General features: G+C 36.0%; 1 protein-coding gene and 1 long non-coding RNA gene across 10 annotated transcripts; one reads left to right on the top strand and one right to left on the bottom strand.

Annotated features, from left to right (window-relative positions):
- The first annotated feature begins 4,095 nt into the window (after window positions 1–4,095).
- Window positions 4,096–9,325, top strand: LOC111276627 (uncharacterized). 9 transcript variants are annotated; one of them, XR_016333722.1, is made up of 6 exons: window positions 4,096–4,467; window positions 4,557–4,626; window positions 4,725–4,898; window positions 7,254–7,335; window positions 8,182–9,122; window positions 9,193–9,325. It is a non-coding gene; the product is annotated as an uncharacterized LOC111276627 (long non-coding RNA). The 9 variants fall into 9 exon arrangements; XR_016333718.1 differs by having other exon boundaries at window positions 4,725–5,054; window positions 8,973–9,122; XR_016333720.1 differs by lacking the exon at window positions 9,193–9,325 and adding an exon at window positions 4,990–5,054 and having other exon boundaries at window positions 8,182–8,311.
- Window positions 7,348–14,819, bottom strand: LOC111276381 (putative ABC transporter C family member 15). The gene is made up of 10 exons (XM_022862117.2): window positions 12,265–14,819; window positions 12,033–12,119; window positions 11,234–11,887; window positions 10,243–10,407; window positions 9,671–9,965; window positions 9,229–9,443; window positions 8,722–9,027; window positions 8,394–8,457; window positions 8,065–8,304; window positions 7,348–7,964 (listed from the first exon to the last, which is right to left on the bottom strand). The coding sequence occupies exons 1-10, from the start codon at window positions 14,614–14,616 to the stop codon at window positions 7,837–7,839; spliced, it is 4,506 nt and encodes a 1,501-aa protein (XP_022717852.2). The 5' UTR covers window positions 14,617–14,819; the 3' UTR covers window positions 7,348–7,836.
- Between the last annotated feature and the right edge of the window lie 1,128 nt (window positions 14,820–15,947).

The following is a 15,947-nucleotide window of genomic DNA, read 5'->3' as shown; positions in this document are numbered from 1 at the left end:
TGGTAAAAAATGTCTTGAATAATCCCCTACCATTTTTTTTTTTTGGATTATTAAAAGCGATTTTGGCCAGAAACGCTTTGAATAATCTTTTACAAAAAATTAAATAGGATTTGTGAATGCATTTTTTGTCAAAAATACCTTGAATAATCCTCTTTAATTTTTATGAGGGGATTATTCAAGGTGTTTTTGACTAAAAATGCCTTGAATAATCCTTTAATAAAAATACTGGAGTAGTTCAGTTAGTTAAAGTATACAGTTATTAACCATAAAGTTATATGTTTAATCATTCTCTTTAGCGTTTTGAGAGCTTTTTATAAGATTATTTAAGATATTTTTGGCCTTGAAAAACCTTTAAAACGCTAAAAAATTGGATCGAATCTATGACCTTATGGTTAATAGGTATATGCCCTAACCAACTAAACTGCTCTAATATTTTTGTTAAAAGATTATTCAAGGCATTTTTAGCTAAAAACACCTTCAATAATCAATTTCAAAATTTTTTGTATGGATTATTCAAATCATTTTTTATCGAAAACGCTTTCAATAATCCTCTAAAATTTTTTAAATGGATTATTAAAAGCATTTTTTTGCCAAAAATGCCTTTAATAATCCTATTCAATTTTTTATAAGCCAATTTTTTTTTTGTTTTGAGTCTATACTGACGGTTATGTTAATACCGTCGGTAATTAACATATTTATACAGACGATAGTCATATACCATCAGAAAAAATTTATTTATACTGACGATTAAATAAAATATTAGTATAAGTATGATATATTCTGACGATGTTAAAAATTTGTCAATAAAAGTCTCTTTTATTGACAAAAAATGACCGTCAGTATAACCAAGTGTCAATATATAAAAAATTATTTGTAGTATTAAAACAAGTTGCATTGGCTTTTTTCAAGCTAATTGCTTTAAAATCAAGGTTTGTGTCTATCAGGATAATCTCATTAACCTTGGATGGGTCCATTTTGAATGGTTCTTAATGTATTTTGCTCATAATTTATTTTATCAATGTTTTATTCTAATGTTGCTTTTGTTTTTTAATTTTCAATTTTTTTTCAAAATGCCAATTATATTTGCTATTCCATCATTATTGACTCCAAATAAAAAAATTTTTATCTGCATATTATATATATACATATATATATATATTATAACTTATAGCGCTACGGAAAAAAAACTGTTAATTAAGAGTCATACATTAGACAAAAAAAAATTACAAATAAACTTTTGTTATTTTATTTATTTTGAATATGTTACATATTTTTAAAATATCATTATTTCTATTTTTGGCAAGTAATGCAGACGTGCATTCTAATAATAATAATAATAATAATAATAAATTTTCAAAACGGAAATTAAAAGCACTTGGCGTCACTTTTTTTTCTTTTACTCATTGTATACCGAAAAGAATTACCTTTATCGATTCCATGTAACAGGAAAATAAAGTTTCCCTTGATTCTTTGCAATATTATACGGAACACAAACAAGACGTTAATTTTAGAATATAATTTCAATCTCTGTTCGTTTTTTTTTATAAATCAAGTCAAAATACATTACTTCTATTCAATCAACAATTTAATTCTTGTTGGAAAAGTAATATGAGTCTAACAATTTAATCCCAACACAATTCTAATTATCTTTTTCCCCTCTCAAATCCAAATACCCATTTTGTCATCTTTCGAGCTCTTATTTTTTAAAAACCCAAGATTAAATAAAATACAAATTTAAATTTAAATAAAACCCCGAATTAAATGGGGTATGAGTACTCAATGAAGAGATCGATGTTCCATGGTTTCCTCAGCCTTGTGACAGAAAACACGATAGGGAGATTATCAGGACTTAGCATTGCGTCTGATAAGTTCCATCTTGACAGGGATACAATTATTACAAATTTTCCAAAGGAAAATGATCAATTTGAGAGGGAGCCTCAGTTTCCATAACCTCTTTCATTCGGACTAAAAGCACAGAAGAAAGAAGGTTGTTCCATGAGTTGCCAATACGACGTATGATTTCGCAAACTTCCAGGTGCTCAGGATCATCTTCTCTCCTTCGATATTTAAAGAAGATTTTACCAACACAAATGACAGTTTGAGTGCCAACCCAGATGTAGAAATCCATACCTTCGGCGCAGACATCTCTTCCAACCAGAATGCATTTCCATATCCAAGGGTCAATGGGCTTGGCCTGAACAATAAGGAACTCCTGATTTTTATATTATTCTGTAGTTAAAGCTTGAGAGGCTATAGAATCAGGTGTAGAAAGAATTCGCCAGGCTTGCTTTCCCAAAAGAGCTTTTTAAACAAGTTCAGTCTGCCAGATCTTCCTCATGGAGAAAGGCATTGTGCTTTCCATCCTGCCAATTTGCAGTTGATGTTGTCAACCAGTGGTTGAAAGAACTCCCTTTTGGATTGCATTTTCCCAAACTCAACACCTAAGTGAAGCTCTTGACCCTTGGAAAGCCATTAAACAAAATTTGAACTTATTCTGACAGTAGGTAATCACAAACGATTCAGACTTGTTGTAGTTTTTTTTTTTTTTTTTTACCAGAAGGTAACAAAAATCCTTCGATACAGACTTGACCTCCCTACTCCACTGAGATAACGTCATGAACAAAAGAAAAAATGGCTAAAAGAAATCCAACTCCTCTACTGATTCTAATTCTTTGAATTTTCATTTCCTCTTCAGCTTGGAGCAACATAAGTGAAAGAACATTTTGGCATAAAATGAACAGTTAAGGGGATAGGGGATCCGGTCATCGTAATCCCCTTTGTAGTAAATAAAATTTGAGGGTCCTCTATTTATCATGATCTGGTATCTGACAGAGCCAATGCATCCCATGATGATTTTAAACCATTTCTAATTGAAGCCCATCTGTTCCATCACCATCTTAATGAACTTCCGGTGAAGCTAATTCTACGGTAAGCTTTGTTCATGTCGATTTTGAGGGCACCGAGAACTCCTTTTCTTAATTTCATTCCTCTTCCAAATAGTTTGAAGAATTTCTCCCCCAAGAATGATACTGTCTCAAATAAGCCAATTTCATAAATGCATTTTGTAAAGGCGTATGAAGTTACCCACGAACGGCTTGAGACGATTAACAAGGGCCTTGAGAAGGTCACAACGCAGATGCAGTGGTGACTCTTTTGAGGGCTCCCACCAACCACGTCCCAACTCCCAACGCAATATTTGATCTATCCCGCATTAACTCTGACCTCCTTCATCATTTTTTTTCCCTTTTATATTTTATTTTATTTCTTATTTTTGACGATTAATTTTTTAAAAAATCCATATTTTTTCCTTAAAAAGTCACATGTTTTCAATCCTTTGGCGATCCTAGGTTCAATCCTAATTTTTCGATGATTCAGGATAATATTGCTTGGAAAAAATTTTCAAAATTTTTTCATTAATTTTCTTAACAATTCCAAGATAATTGGTTTGACTTTTCTAAAAAATTCCAAAGAATATATCCTTCACTCCCTAGACAGCTCCAAGGCTAATTTTTCATTTCCTTTACAACCTTATGGTGTTTTTTTTTTTTTTTGGGAAACCTAAGATTTTTCTTAGCAATCCTATTTCCATCCTTGTCAATTTCCATTTCCACCCTTGTCATTTTCTTTCGGCAAAATCGAAAATTTTTGGCAAGTCCAGGATTCTTATCTCCTATTTTGGCAACGTCAATCATCTTCTTTTGAACTACGTTAGATATCTCTTTTAAGTGGACAGACAACCCAAACAAGAATGAGCCTTGAATTACATCGTTTCATTCTTTTTGTGTGACTTTCGTCTCCGCTTTCATCAAACTGATCATAGGGATTCATACTATAATAATTAAATTTAAATAAACCAATTTTAACTTGAAGGTAAGTGAGCAATGCCATAAAACGTGGTTGTGGTAAAGTTGACCTGTGTCCATTGGCACTTATTCTTAATTAATTTATTTTGACCATAATTTGACTTTCTCTAATCCCATCCACGTTGCACCTCCCGATTGGTTACCCTTTTTTTTTTCGTTTCTTATTGCACATTTCTTTCCTCCTTTCTTAAACTAAATGTACCTTTAAGTGGATTATAAAACCCTAATTTTTTTCATTTTTCCTCTCATCCTTCTCTCCCTACATAAGAAGTAAACATTTTCTCTTCCGCCCTCTATCTGTCGCCGACCGCAACTCATCCATAGCTCGTTGGCAATAGAATTTCATAAAAAACTTTCTGCGATCACCTATTGAACTCCTGCTAACATCTATCAGCTTGGATTTTTCAAAATCGAACCGGAAAAACCTAGATCTAAACCTCAGATTTCAAAGCTGATAAACTTATCTCTATCGCATAAAACCGCCTGAAATTTGACTATGTTACTCCTCTTCCTTCGTTTTTCGGTTTTGATTTTGCAAAGCCCTCCACCGCCGAGATTCCCTGCTGTTGCCATCCTCAATCACCGCCTGTAATTGTGTAAAAATGTACAGGATATCTCAAACTAGATTTTTGTTGCTGTTATTACCTTAAATTTATCAACTGTTAGCTCACATTTTCTTTTTTATGGATGCAGGACTTATTTTACCGTGATTTTACTACTGAAGAGTTAAAGCGCATTCACGAGTATAATTTTGATCATCCAGGTATATTAATTTGGTGATGTTTGCTGATTTTGTTGTCTTCTGTTATATTGGATTATTTTGTTTTAACTGTACATTGATTTTTTTTTTTGTTTGTGTAGATGCTTTTGATATTGAGCAGCTTCTAGATTGTATTCAGAAGCTTAAAGTAGGAACTCTGTTCATGTCCACAGCTGAAACTGACGTGCAACACTTGCATCACCAATAGACAACCAAGTCGCAAAAGAAGCTCTTTCAGGACGAACTGGCTGCAAAAAATAAAATAAAAAAACCAAGTATGGCATCATAACTTTCATTCATTTTTACATCTAACTTGATATGTAAAATTTTCAATGCTTTTGATGGTCACTTTCTTGCCATATAAAGACAAAGATAGGAAAAAATGGATCTATGAAATCAAGACATGAACTGACAATGTGACTGAACTACAGGTAATCTTTATTCATGCATAAATTTTTTTAAACTGTATTTCCATTAACTTAAATCTTAAACATGATGCCTGAATTATGTTAAGTGATAATTAATATACCTGGATGAAAATGAAAATAGAAAATCTTAAACTGAGAAGGCTTCTCCTTTTGTTTTAACTTTCAATTATCCTATAAAAAAATAGAAAAAATCATTTTCATTTTGTACCTTTTGTGACCGTAAAGAATTCATCGCCCTTTGAATCAATCGTCCAAATAAAAGCCCTTGCTATTCATCAGGATTTTATCAGGAGGACAATCATAGGCTGTAGAACTGTTTCTGAGATGGGTCCTGACTTCCTATTGCTTTTATATATCAGAAAGAAGCAGGAAACGATTTAGCCAGAAATTCTTCTTATGATGCAGGGAAATCTTCTATGTATAAATTCTCAATGGTTACTGGTTAATTAGGACTGGAGAAATTAGTTTCTGATTTTATCCACCTGGAACTGAAGCAAAGAATATACAGAAGGAATCTTTAATTCGGAATGAATCAAATCTCCTCAAGTACGATTAAAACTTACAATTAGTCAGTTAGCAACCGACCGCTCTACCGTTGAGCTACTGAGGAACTACGGGAGATTAGATCTCAATGAGTTCAATTCCCATGCTCAACCCATGATCAATATCAACTCGAAATTTTCTTCCTAATCCCATGGCTCCGTTCCATGTCTCATTTTATAGGAACCTCAAAGTGATTCTATTTCATTATATTTCATCCAAATCTCAATTTCATTTTAATATTCTTGATGTATCATTGACATGACATAAAAGATGTTGATTTTAATCTATCTTTTTTTTTTTCTACATATGTACATGGAAAGTTAAAAAATTATCATATAATAAACCATAAATAGTCTTTATAAATAAATAGTTAAAATGTTTAACTATTAATTATTTTTAAATTCATAATTAAAATATAAATAATATAATCTAAATATAAATAATATAAAAATGTAATATAAATAAAAATAAAAATTTTATGGAAAAGGCGTTGTAAATTACCTTGCAACTTTTCTGATACCAATCGCCTATGAGAAGTTCAAATTCAGCATCAAGTTAGGGGAAGGGTACTTAATTTGATCACTTCATGATTATTAACTCCAATCGGACTGAATCTCCCTCCAACTTTCAGGAAGCTAATGGAGGGGAAGTAGATGAAAGTCCCAATCTGGTCTTTCACGCGAAAAACATAAGTCCAGTTCTTACCAGGTTGGATTAGACAGTTTGTTCCTGACACTCCATCCTGCCATGAATTTAGTCTTTGCTGTATCCCATTCCTGCACCACCGGCAACATCAACATCCTTTGTTTTTCACTATGTTTCTCTTCCGGTCTGACAGAAATCAAAATCTTGATTACAAGTTTCGTATATGTCTCAATAATACTATGAAAAGAAGACAAAGATTTTTAAATTTTACCATGTAAATACTAGTGGCTCATCCAGACTGTTAAACACATTGACATGAATATTGTCATTTCTTGTGGCGTTGATAAGGGGTCCAGGTAACATCCCAATGATGGTAATGATCTATTAAGAACATATATCAGCATTAATGCAAACAATTAACAAAAACTGTAAAATCACAGTTAAACCAAGCTTTAAATGACTATTTAACAGAAGATAAGATCATTAACAATCTTACAGGCTGCTCTACAGGAAACGATTTAGCCGATGTGTTGACTGACATGCCACTCTTGGAGAATATCAGCACCATTAACTATGGTGATTAGTAGTGTAATGATATATGCAGATATGATTGGCCTAGGGAAGTCACCCGAAAATGCCATTACAATGGCCTAAACTGTGACCACCCTTATTATCTCAGAAAATGAGCAAGAAATGGTCCAATTTTAATGTTGCAGGAAAGTCTTTAGAACAACCGAGGTCAGTACTCAGGACAAATACAAAAAATTAGGTGGAACTTCCTGGGCAAACAGAAAGAGCTAACTACTATCAAACATAGAGAAGAACTGATTTGGATGTTGCAAAGGCAGTCCATTGACATGAAAATAAAAAATAAAAAAAAAGTAGTAGTGTTTAATATTTTTACTTGATTCTAGGGCTTGATTTTCACACAATGAACCAGTTGATTCATTTACTACACCAAGCTTTTGTGATTTTCAATAATAGAAAATAAATTAAATCCTCTTTGCTACATAGGAGGTTGAAGCCTGCTAACAAGGGAAGGGGTTGCAAGTGCTTGGATTGGAACTTTAGATCTCCTAGATGCCACTTCTTAAAGGTAACTACATGAACTAATTGAGTTATACTCTGCCTTCAATAAAATAAATCTTTGATGATACAGAAAAGACACTTATGTTTTAACTAAACTTTCAAAGATTTCATTTTAGTAAACTTTGATTCAAGTTATGCATCATGCTTCCTTAATGATCTACATTTTTAGAGGAAAAGCAATGCCTGAAATAGTAAGATTTTTGGGCAATGATCCACCAAAATTAGTTGTATGAGAATAATCATAGGATTTTGATCTAAGTGCATATTATTACAAATTTTAGCTTTCGTAACATCACAAAACAAGGAGTACTGTTTGATTAAATCACTACGAATGGCACCTTGAGATAGTTAGATACTACTTTAATCAGGGGAGTGTCTTTTATTCTGCTCAATGTTCATTCAAACATCTTTATAGGATTATCTACTTCATGGAGTTGCTACTATAGATATCATCTCCATTGCGTCATTCAATTTCAAATGTTTTATTCATGATTCCCAGAAGCAGGATCTAACCATGCAGATTTGCTAAGCTGTTAAAGGTCTTCGATCTCATGGAGTATTCCCTTATAAGCTTAGAGAAGAATGAATCCTTTCTTTCTAGTAGCTTTGCAGGCTTGTCAAACTCTGCAACTCTTCCTGTTAACAAAAAAATTTATTCAATTTGTTTTCTAACAATTTTACAGTGTTTGTATCATGTCTTTGTAAGTACACAAATGCTTTTTTCATCTATACTTACCGTCACTTAGAACTAAGACAAGATCGCTGTCTATAACAGTGTGGATTCTGTGAGCTATTGTCACGACTGTTCGATCTTTGAACTCTTGACTAATGATCTTCTGTATCACTCTATCAGTTGCAGAATCAACCGATGCTGTTGCTTCATCCAACACAAGAATGCCGCTTTTCTTTAGCAATGCCCTTCCAAGACAGAATAACTGCCTTTGTCCCATGCTCCAGTTTTCCCCATTTTCAATCACTGCTCAAGACATTCTAATTATTAGTAGCTTTCATTAGCAGCAAAATACATTCAGTCTATTTATTATTGCCCAAGTTTATGAACCTGACCTGTTGCATCCAACTTTTCTTCCTTTGCACGCACCTGTTCATCGAGTTGGCATTTATTGAGAACCTGAAACCATTGGGGCACTGTTAAGTCCATGATTATGATATAAATTAGTAGTTTTGTATTGCAAAGAAACCACAACTGAGGAAATATAGTGGCTCAGGCTACTAGCTATGTGCCACTTTTCTAACATCTGATGAAAATTTTGGAAGCAAGTCATTCTAATGTGTATTTTCCATTGTTTTCCTTTCAAGTGAAGTTTGAGTTCTGGGAGAGAAATATTTAGTCCCACAATTCACTTTAAGGATATGTTTTTTAAAGATTAATTACCTCCCATAGTTTATTGTCCGAATATTGCATGAGAGGGTCAAGGTTCCCTCGAACAGTTCCCTCAAACATTGTTGGGTCCTGTGGAATGATGCTAAGTCTTGATCTTAAGTCATGAAGACCTATATTACTTATGTCCACATTGTCAATTGTGATGCTCCCTTCTCTGGGCTCAACAATCCTGAAAATAGCCTGTATAAGTGTTGATTTCCCACTTCCTGTCCTTCCCACAACACCAATTTTCTTTCTTCCAGGAAATGTGCAGCTAATATTGTTTAGGACACATGGAAGATGCTCAGCATACTGGATCTGTAAGACAAAGAAATTGAGCATATGCATCTTGAACTTTACAATAGATTTTGGATGGTGAGAAGAAGGAATTTGCAGTGGCAGTGTCAGTAAATGTAAGTTCATTATCAAAAAGCTTAGAACAGCATGGTTGAAAATTTGATTGAACCAGTTAACATTTTCCAGGCAAATTTATTATGTTTACCATCATGTTGGTCATACCTGCAAATTTCTGAAGCAAATTGTTCCAACTTCCGGCCAGCTGTTAGGTGGTCTGCACTCTTCCATCTCGAGTGCTGATTCGCTCGCTAAGTTTGAGTGCTGAAGAATTCTTTCTACTGAGATCATCTTGTTTTCTGCATTGCATATGTCCCATATTACTGAAGCTTGCATTACATTCAAATTTATTCCATATGTAACTGCCAGTCCTGCAATGCCTGTTGACAAAAAAATCACTTTTGGATTAGTGGTCATTCATAAATTTTCTTCTACCTCTTGGTTTTTTTCATAGAAGATGCAGTTCTTGTTATATCTGAAGTGTGAGGCAGCCCGCAAATAACACACTTGGGAAATAGATCCACGTTAACATGCGTCAGTATCTATTCTATGTACTAACATCAAGTTTCTGAGAAAGAAAACAGGTAATAGAATACATCATACTCACTTGGATTAATCATTCCTTCGGGAAGCATCACCAGCACAACCAATGAGAAGGCAAATACAAAAATGGACAGTAGATTTAGTCTGAATGAAAGCCATTCCAATGCTGAGATGTTATGAAACCAGGGCTTTGCATGGTTGTCAATGAGGCCAAGATTTGCATCAATGAAACGGTTTTCTTGATCAAATGCACGGATTGTTACTGTGCCAGCTAGTGATTCAGCAAAGTGGTGGAGGATAGGAGCTCTTTGTATACCTGCTAAGCGGGCCAGTTCTCTTGCTGTTGGTATGTAATATTGCTGGAACAATTATGCATAAAAAGGAATTGGTAAAGCTATTCTTTTCATGGCAGTTAGCAAGAGTTGATTCTTTGCATGCAAACTTGTCAACTGTCATTTGCTTTAGCATTTTCTGATTTCTCTGAAATTAATTTGGATTTATATAAAATATGACAAGTATATATACAGAAACTGTTATTTAAACTAACATTAACTCAAACTTGGTTTTTCTTTCTACACGGTATACCTCTGTAATTGTCTCTAGCTAGATTAGTAAGAAATCTGGACCGTCACTTACTTGGTACCATATGCAGATTGCAGTTACTGGAATGAAGATGACAAACACTTGCCATGCTATGTTTGACATCACTGCGATGGTCCCAAGAATCTTTATTATTGAGAAAGCACACCGTCCTAACTTGATTGCCATTTCCAAGTCTAGAACACTTTGATCAGTAGATGCCTGGAAATAAAACAATTTAAGACCATGAGCCTCTGTTATGAAATCATACATAAATGATCTGTGGCTATTGAGCTCCAATACAATAGACGTTTGAGTTTAAACTTTAGTGCAAGTGCAAGTGTCACGGACCTAAGGGGGAGTCCTGAATCCCACATCGAACATAATAGGAAGGTCCCTGGGGTATAAAAGGGTTCACACCATCTCCGCCTTGTGAGGCGCCTTTTGTAGGACAAAACCGTGAGGCCAAGGAGGCCAGAGCGAACAATACCTCACAAGGGTGTGAACCGTGGCGAGAAGGCTGATCTGGGACGCCGGAAGGGTGAATGCCCGGGTCCCGGAGCCGCGCGGGTTCGGAGCTTGAGTCTCGACCCGTGACAAGTGGTATCAAAGCCAGCCCTATACCGTTCGATCTACGCCGAGCGCCTCGAGGGAGGTAGGCAGGGTGGCCGGCCTCCGTGACAAGGGCGTCACGAGGTTGGGTGCGGGAGAATGTCACGGACCTAAGGGGGAGTCCTGAATCCCACATCGAACATAATAGGAAGGTCTCTGGGGTATAAAAGGGTTCACACCATCTCCGCCTTGTGAGGCGCCTTTTGTAGGACAAAACCGTGAGGCCAAGGGGGCCAGAGCGGACAATACCTCACAAGGGTGTGAACCGTGACGGAAGGCTGATCTGGGACGCCGGAAGGGTGAATACCCGGGTCCCGGAGCCACGCGGGTTCGGAGCTTAAGTCTCGACACAAGTACTAACTTACAAACATTTAGCTGCCCCTATTATCTTTAATTGAGATGAGAGAAAATTGTTTTAGCTCTATCTGCTACTCACCCTATTTAAGATTCTTCCAGCTGGGGTTGAATCAAAAAATGCCATTGGAGCACGGAATACACTATGCAGCATGTTAATGAAGAGCTTTTGTGCCGTCCAGAGTCCTGCCACTGCCACTAGCATGGCTCGTACCAAGACACAGAGTGAACTTCCAACAGCAAGTAGTGAATAAACAAGTAATACAAAGTTCATCCCCAGCGTAGGGTCTGTTTCACTTGTAGGCGGAGAAGCCCATGCCATCCAGTAGTTGCTTGCTATCTGTAATATTTGGAATGATGACTGTGCCAAGAGAATTATTGGAATCAGGACGCCACCTTTCACAGTGGTCATATACGACCAGTAAACTTCTTTTCCAATGCTTCCTTTCTCTCTCTCTTCATCCTGCACGAGTTTTCCTCCCTTTTCTGTTATCTCTAGAGGATGTTTATGCTCCGAAACATGTTGTTTCTGTACCAGTTCAGCATTTGAGGTCGAATCTGTGTTGGATTCGGCCTCGACACTTTCGGGATCTTGAGATGTTCCACAGGAATTTTCAACTGTCAGAACAGAGTGTACTGCTTTGCTATGGGCACCAACTAAAACTTCAAATCCTATATTTTGTTTCAGAAGTTCTTCAAATGTGCCTGCTTGTGCAATTCTTCCATTTTGCATCAGCTGTTGAGAATCAAGATAGATGTCAGGTATAAATCTATAATCGAGATAGATGCCTGGTTAGATGCTTGTGCAAATCTTTCATTTTCAATGGACTATGAATTTTAATCTTTTGAAATGGCTCGAGCGATTTAAGTATCTTGCTTACCAGAATGATGTCTGCTGCAGGCAGAAACTCAACTTGGTGGGTAACATAAAGTATGGTCTTGTGTTTGAGAATTCCCATCAAGCAGTCCTACAAAGTGTAGTTAAACAATAACTGTATTAAAAGTTTTATAATATTCAAAAAAGGTAGCCATAGGGATGATCCATATAATTCTAGGATTCATGATATGAACTACACTGTCCCTCTCCCTTTCAAGTAAGTTTGCACTATTTACCTGAAAGAGCTGTGTGCCTGTATGAGCATCCACGGCACTGAAAGGGTCATCGAGTAGATATATGTCAGCATCCTGGTAGACTGCACGGGCAATTTGTATCCTTTGCTTTTGTCCTCCACTCATATTAATCCCTCTTTCTCCAATCTCAGTTAAATCACCACAGGAAAATAGCTCAAAATCCTTTGTCAAAGCACATGCTTTAATAGTTCTGTCATATTTGTTCTCATCGTAAGGATTCCCGAATAAAATGTTATCCCTGATATTCCCTGTCAATATCCATGGCAACTGAGGAACATAAGCCTTTGTACCACTAATCTTTATGGTACCAGACAATTTCTGTATTTCTCCAAGAATGCATGAAAGCAAGCTAGACTTGCCTGACCCTACAGTTCCACATATTGCTACCTTCATACCCCTCTTCACTTTTAGTTGCACCCCATCAAGGGTAGGATTGCTTGACTCAGGGTCCCAGCTGAATTTTCCATTGTCAATTTCTACTTCAAATTCTGTTTGGTCTTTGGGAACATACTCAATGGCATCCTGCTCTATTTCCTCTTCCTGGAGGTATGAAGCAACTCTGTCTGCTGAAACTTTACCCTGCGCTATGACTGAGAGCAGATCAGGTAAAGTGAATATAGGTTCTTGCAACATTCTGAAAGTAGCTAGTGCAGACAAGACTCTGCCAGCTGTGAGTTGAATCCCCATTAGCATACATGCCCCAAAAGTCACCACAGAGATGAGCGTTGGTGATCCCCAGAAAATGGAAGTGGAAATTGCTTGCAATCTTTGTGATTCCCATAGACATTTATACTCTACCTTCCTCAGGCTCTCTAGCCTGTGGAGGAACTGACGGTCCCATGCTTGAAGTTTTATAGTCTTCATGTTTCTAAGAACTTCTGATGTGGCCTTCATCCTCTTATCTTTCGCATCCATGATCTTAGATTGAAACCTTCTCTGGATTCTTGCTATCGGTATGTTGCAAGCCATGACAATTAAAGTTGAAGCCAATGCAGCTAAGGACCCCAAACCTAGACTTGTGTGCAAAATGTAGATTGCTAATGAAATTTGTATAGGCAACATCCATATAATATTTAAGTACCAGATGAAGTCTGTAATTCTTTGGATAGCTACACTCAAATAGTTGATGAGCTCTCCACTAGTGTGGCTTTGTCGAGACAGACTGGACAAAACCAGCCCCTTGTTGTATGTATGAGATATTAGAGCAGCTCTGAGCCGAAGGCCTAACTGACGTGCCCCGAAGATCCATTGCCTTTCTGCTATTGTCTCAACCATCTTGGCACTTAGAAAGGCCAGTGCAAGAAGGTATCCACTCTTTAATTTCCTGGTTTTCTTCTCAGCTAGGAAGTTCACAAAGTCATCAATCAGATACGGACCAACATATGATGCTCCTGCATTTATCACTGCAAACAATGCATTAATTACTGCTTTTTTCCTGATGAACAGAAATATTGCTTTGTATATAGATGGGTTTGTCGAACCCTCTTTCTCCCTAATTTGTTTTAGAATCTGATCAAAGGCAAAGGAGGCAAATTCAGCAGAGTCCTTAACATCAACATCTGGGATGTCATCCTGTTCTAGGGGTTCCTCGATCCCCAAAGAGAACAATGGATTGAGCCAAGAAAAGGTAATGAGTTGAAGAAGAGTTGCTCTTCCATATAGAGATTCCCTTCTTTGTTTTGAATGTTTATCAATTTTTCCACGGAGAAGTGGCTCAGCAATGTTATTGTAGTCAATAAAGACTAAACTTGTCTTCCCTCTGACCGATATAACCAGCAAGAGAAATGACGCAAGGAGACCAATGAAGTTTGCATAATCTGGCATTTTCAGATTGCCATGTTCTGCAGTTTTTATGTAGGCATCAAAAACTATGCAGATAATGGACAACAAGAAACTGCAAACCCACCATGCTCTTAGAATCCAGGGAAATCTAATGTGCTTTTCTTTGGGAATCTTGCATACTACAATCAATGTTACTGCCCATGACGTCACTGCCATGATCTCTGATAAGTAAGCTTGAAATGTGGAGTTGCAATGACTGTCAGTAATACTATTTAGCAGCATCAGGAGCTTTAGGAAATGAATGCTCAGCATTAAAATGGAGCACACCACACTAGCTCTGTAAGAAAAGCTAAGTTTTGCACCAGAGGGGTAATTTTTCGCCGCTTGATCTGCAACCATCCGTCTGTGTTTGCACACATTTTTTTGAACAAAATGGAACAATGTGATTCCAAGGAAGCCAAGTTGCATAATTATGTTGACCTCTTCCCAGAAATACGGTGATTTTAGCTGCATCCATGTCACTAGGAACTGAAGAAACTTCAAGTCTGTCATGCATTAATAGAAAATAGAATAAGATTTTTTATTTTTTTTTTTGAGTCAAGAAGGCAAAACAAAAATTGGCTTTTGGCATAAAATATGAAGCAAACCAAGTCCAACAAGACAGAGCTATTATCCGCTAGGTATATCAGTAATCCTACGAAAAAATTAAAGAAATTTAGGAACTGAGGTCACGAACGTCAAGGAACAGCCGTGTGCAGCAGTGTAAGTGTCGGACTCTTTGTTCTAATCTCAATAAAAATTTTAAAAAAAAAAAAGCACGAACACCATGGTGCAAGAAGTAACGGCTTCAATCTTACGGAATGATATATATATAGAGATTTAATTTCAAATTTATAAGGCGTCTTTTATGGGATAAAACAGTGAGACCTTCAGATCAAAACGAATAATACCTCGCATGTTATCAACGGTCGTGGGAGTCATTAAGTGCTACACTGTGTCTGATGTGATCAAAACGTGTGGATAAAAAATGATATATATGTAAAGATCTAATCCCAAACTTGTGAGGTCTATTTTGTGGAATAAAATCGTGAGACTTTTGGGTCAAGCGGACAATACTTAACAAGTTGGTGTGTTGATAGTGACGTCAAACTTTCGTGAGATCTTCGGGTCAAAGCGAACAATACCTATCAGGTTGGTGTGTTGATAGGGACGTCAAGCTTTAAGGTTATAACACCCTCAATCCCACATTGAAAGAATGTGTAGATAATGAATGATATATATGTAAAGATCTAATCCCAAACTTGTGAGGTCCTTTTTGTGGGACAAAACCGTGAGATCTTTGGGTTAAAGCGGATAATACTTAGCAGGTTGAGTGCGGGACTCTACAAAACTAATTATGGTGTCGATGATCCCACTTCTCAGATATATAAAAACGTAGCTATCATAAAATCGTTCTTTAAACATGAACCATTTTCTCATTTATATAGAGAAACGCAAAATAATCATATGTTTAATCTTATTTTCATACATAAAAAATAATGAAATAAAACATTCGTTCATTTAGAAACATATATATATACATAGATTCGAAACTAAGTAAAGTATGTGAGATTCTATTTATTAAGTAGTGATTTGCTCATTCTCATTCTCCTTTTACTTTTTCTTTTCAGATGATTGAAATGATAAATTTGCTTAGTCTTGAGAGAAGCTAAAGGATCAAATTGAAAAGATTACTTGAGCATGAGAGGTATTGTTAGCTAGTGAGATTTTATGAAATGATTTTGTATTTTATATGGTTTGTATTTAGATATATAGAGATATATCATTAATTGGATTAAATATATAGATTTTACTTAACAGACTATATCACTTTATTGAATAAT

Source organism: Durio zibethinus, chromosome 25 (genome assembly GCF_047325235.1).
Source record: "Durio zibethinus cultivar Kanyao isolate XHJ-2024 chromosome 25, ASM4732523v1, whole genome shotgun sequence".
NCBI classification, from domain to species: Eukaryota; Viridiplantae; Streptophyta; class Magnoliopsida; order Malvales; family Malvaceae; genus Durio; species Durio zibethinus.
The sequence above is the reverse complement of the archived record's forward strand: the minus strand, read 5'-3'. Positions and strand labels throughout refer to the sequence as shown.

Excerpts from the sequence above, each read along its gene's own strand:
- LOC111276381 (XM_022862117.2), bottom strand. The coding sequence starts at position 14,616 with ATGACAGACTTGAAGTTTCTTCAGTTCCTAGTGACATGGATGCAGCTA. Across the intron at positions 10,408-11,233 it reads CTGGAAGAATCTTAAATAGG|GCATCTACTGATCAAAGTGT; the intron begins GTGAGTAGCAGA and ends TTTTATTTCCAG. Across the intron at positions 8,458-8,721 it reads CGGACAATAAACTATGGGAG|GTTCTCAATAAATGCCAACT; the intron begins GTAATTAATCTT and ends CAATGGTTTCAG.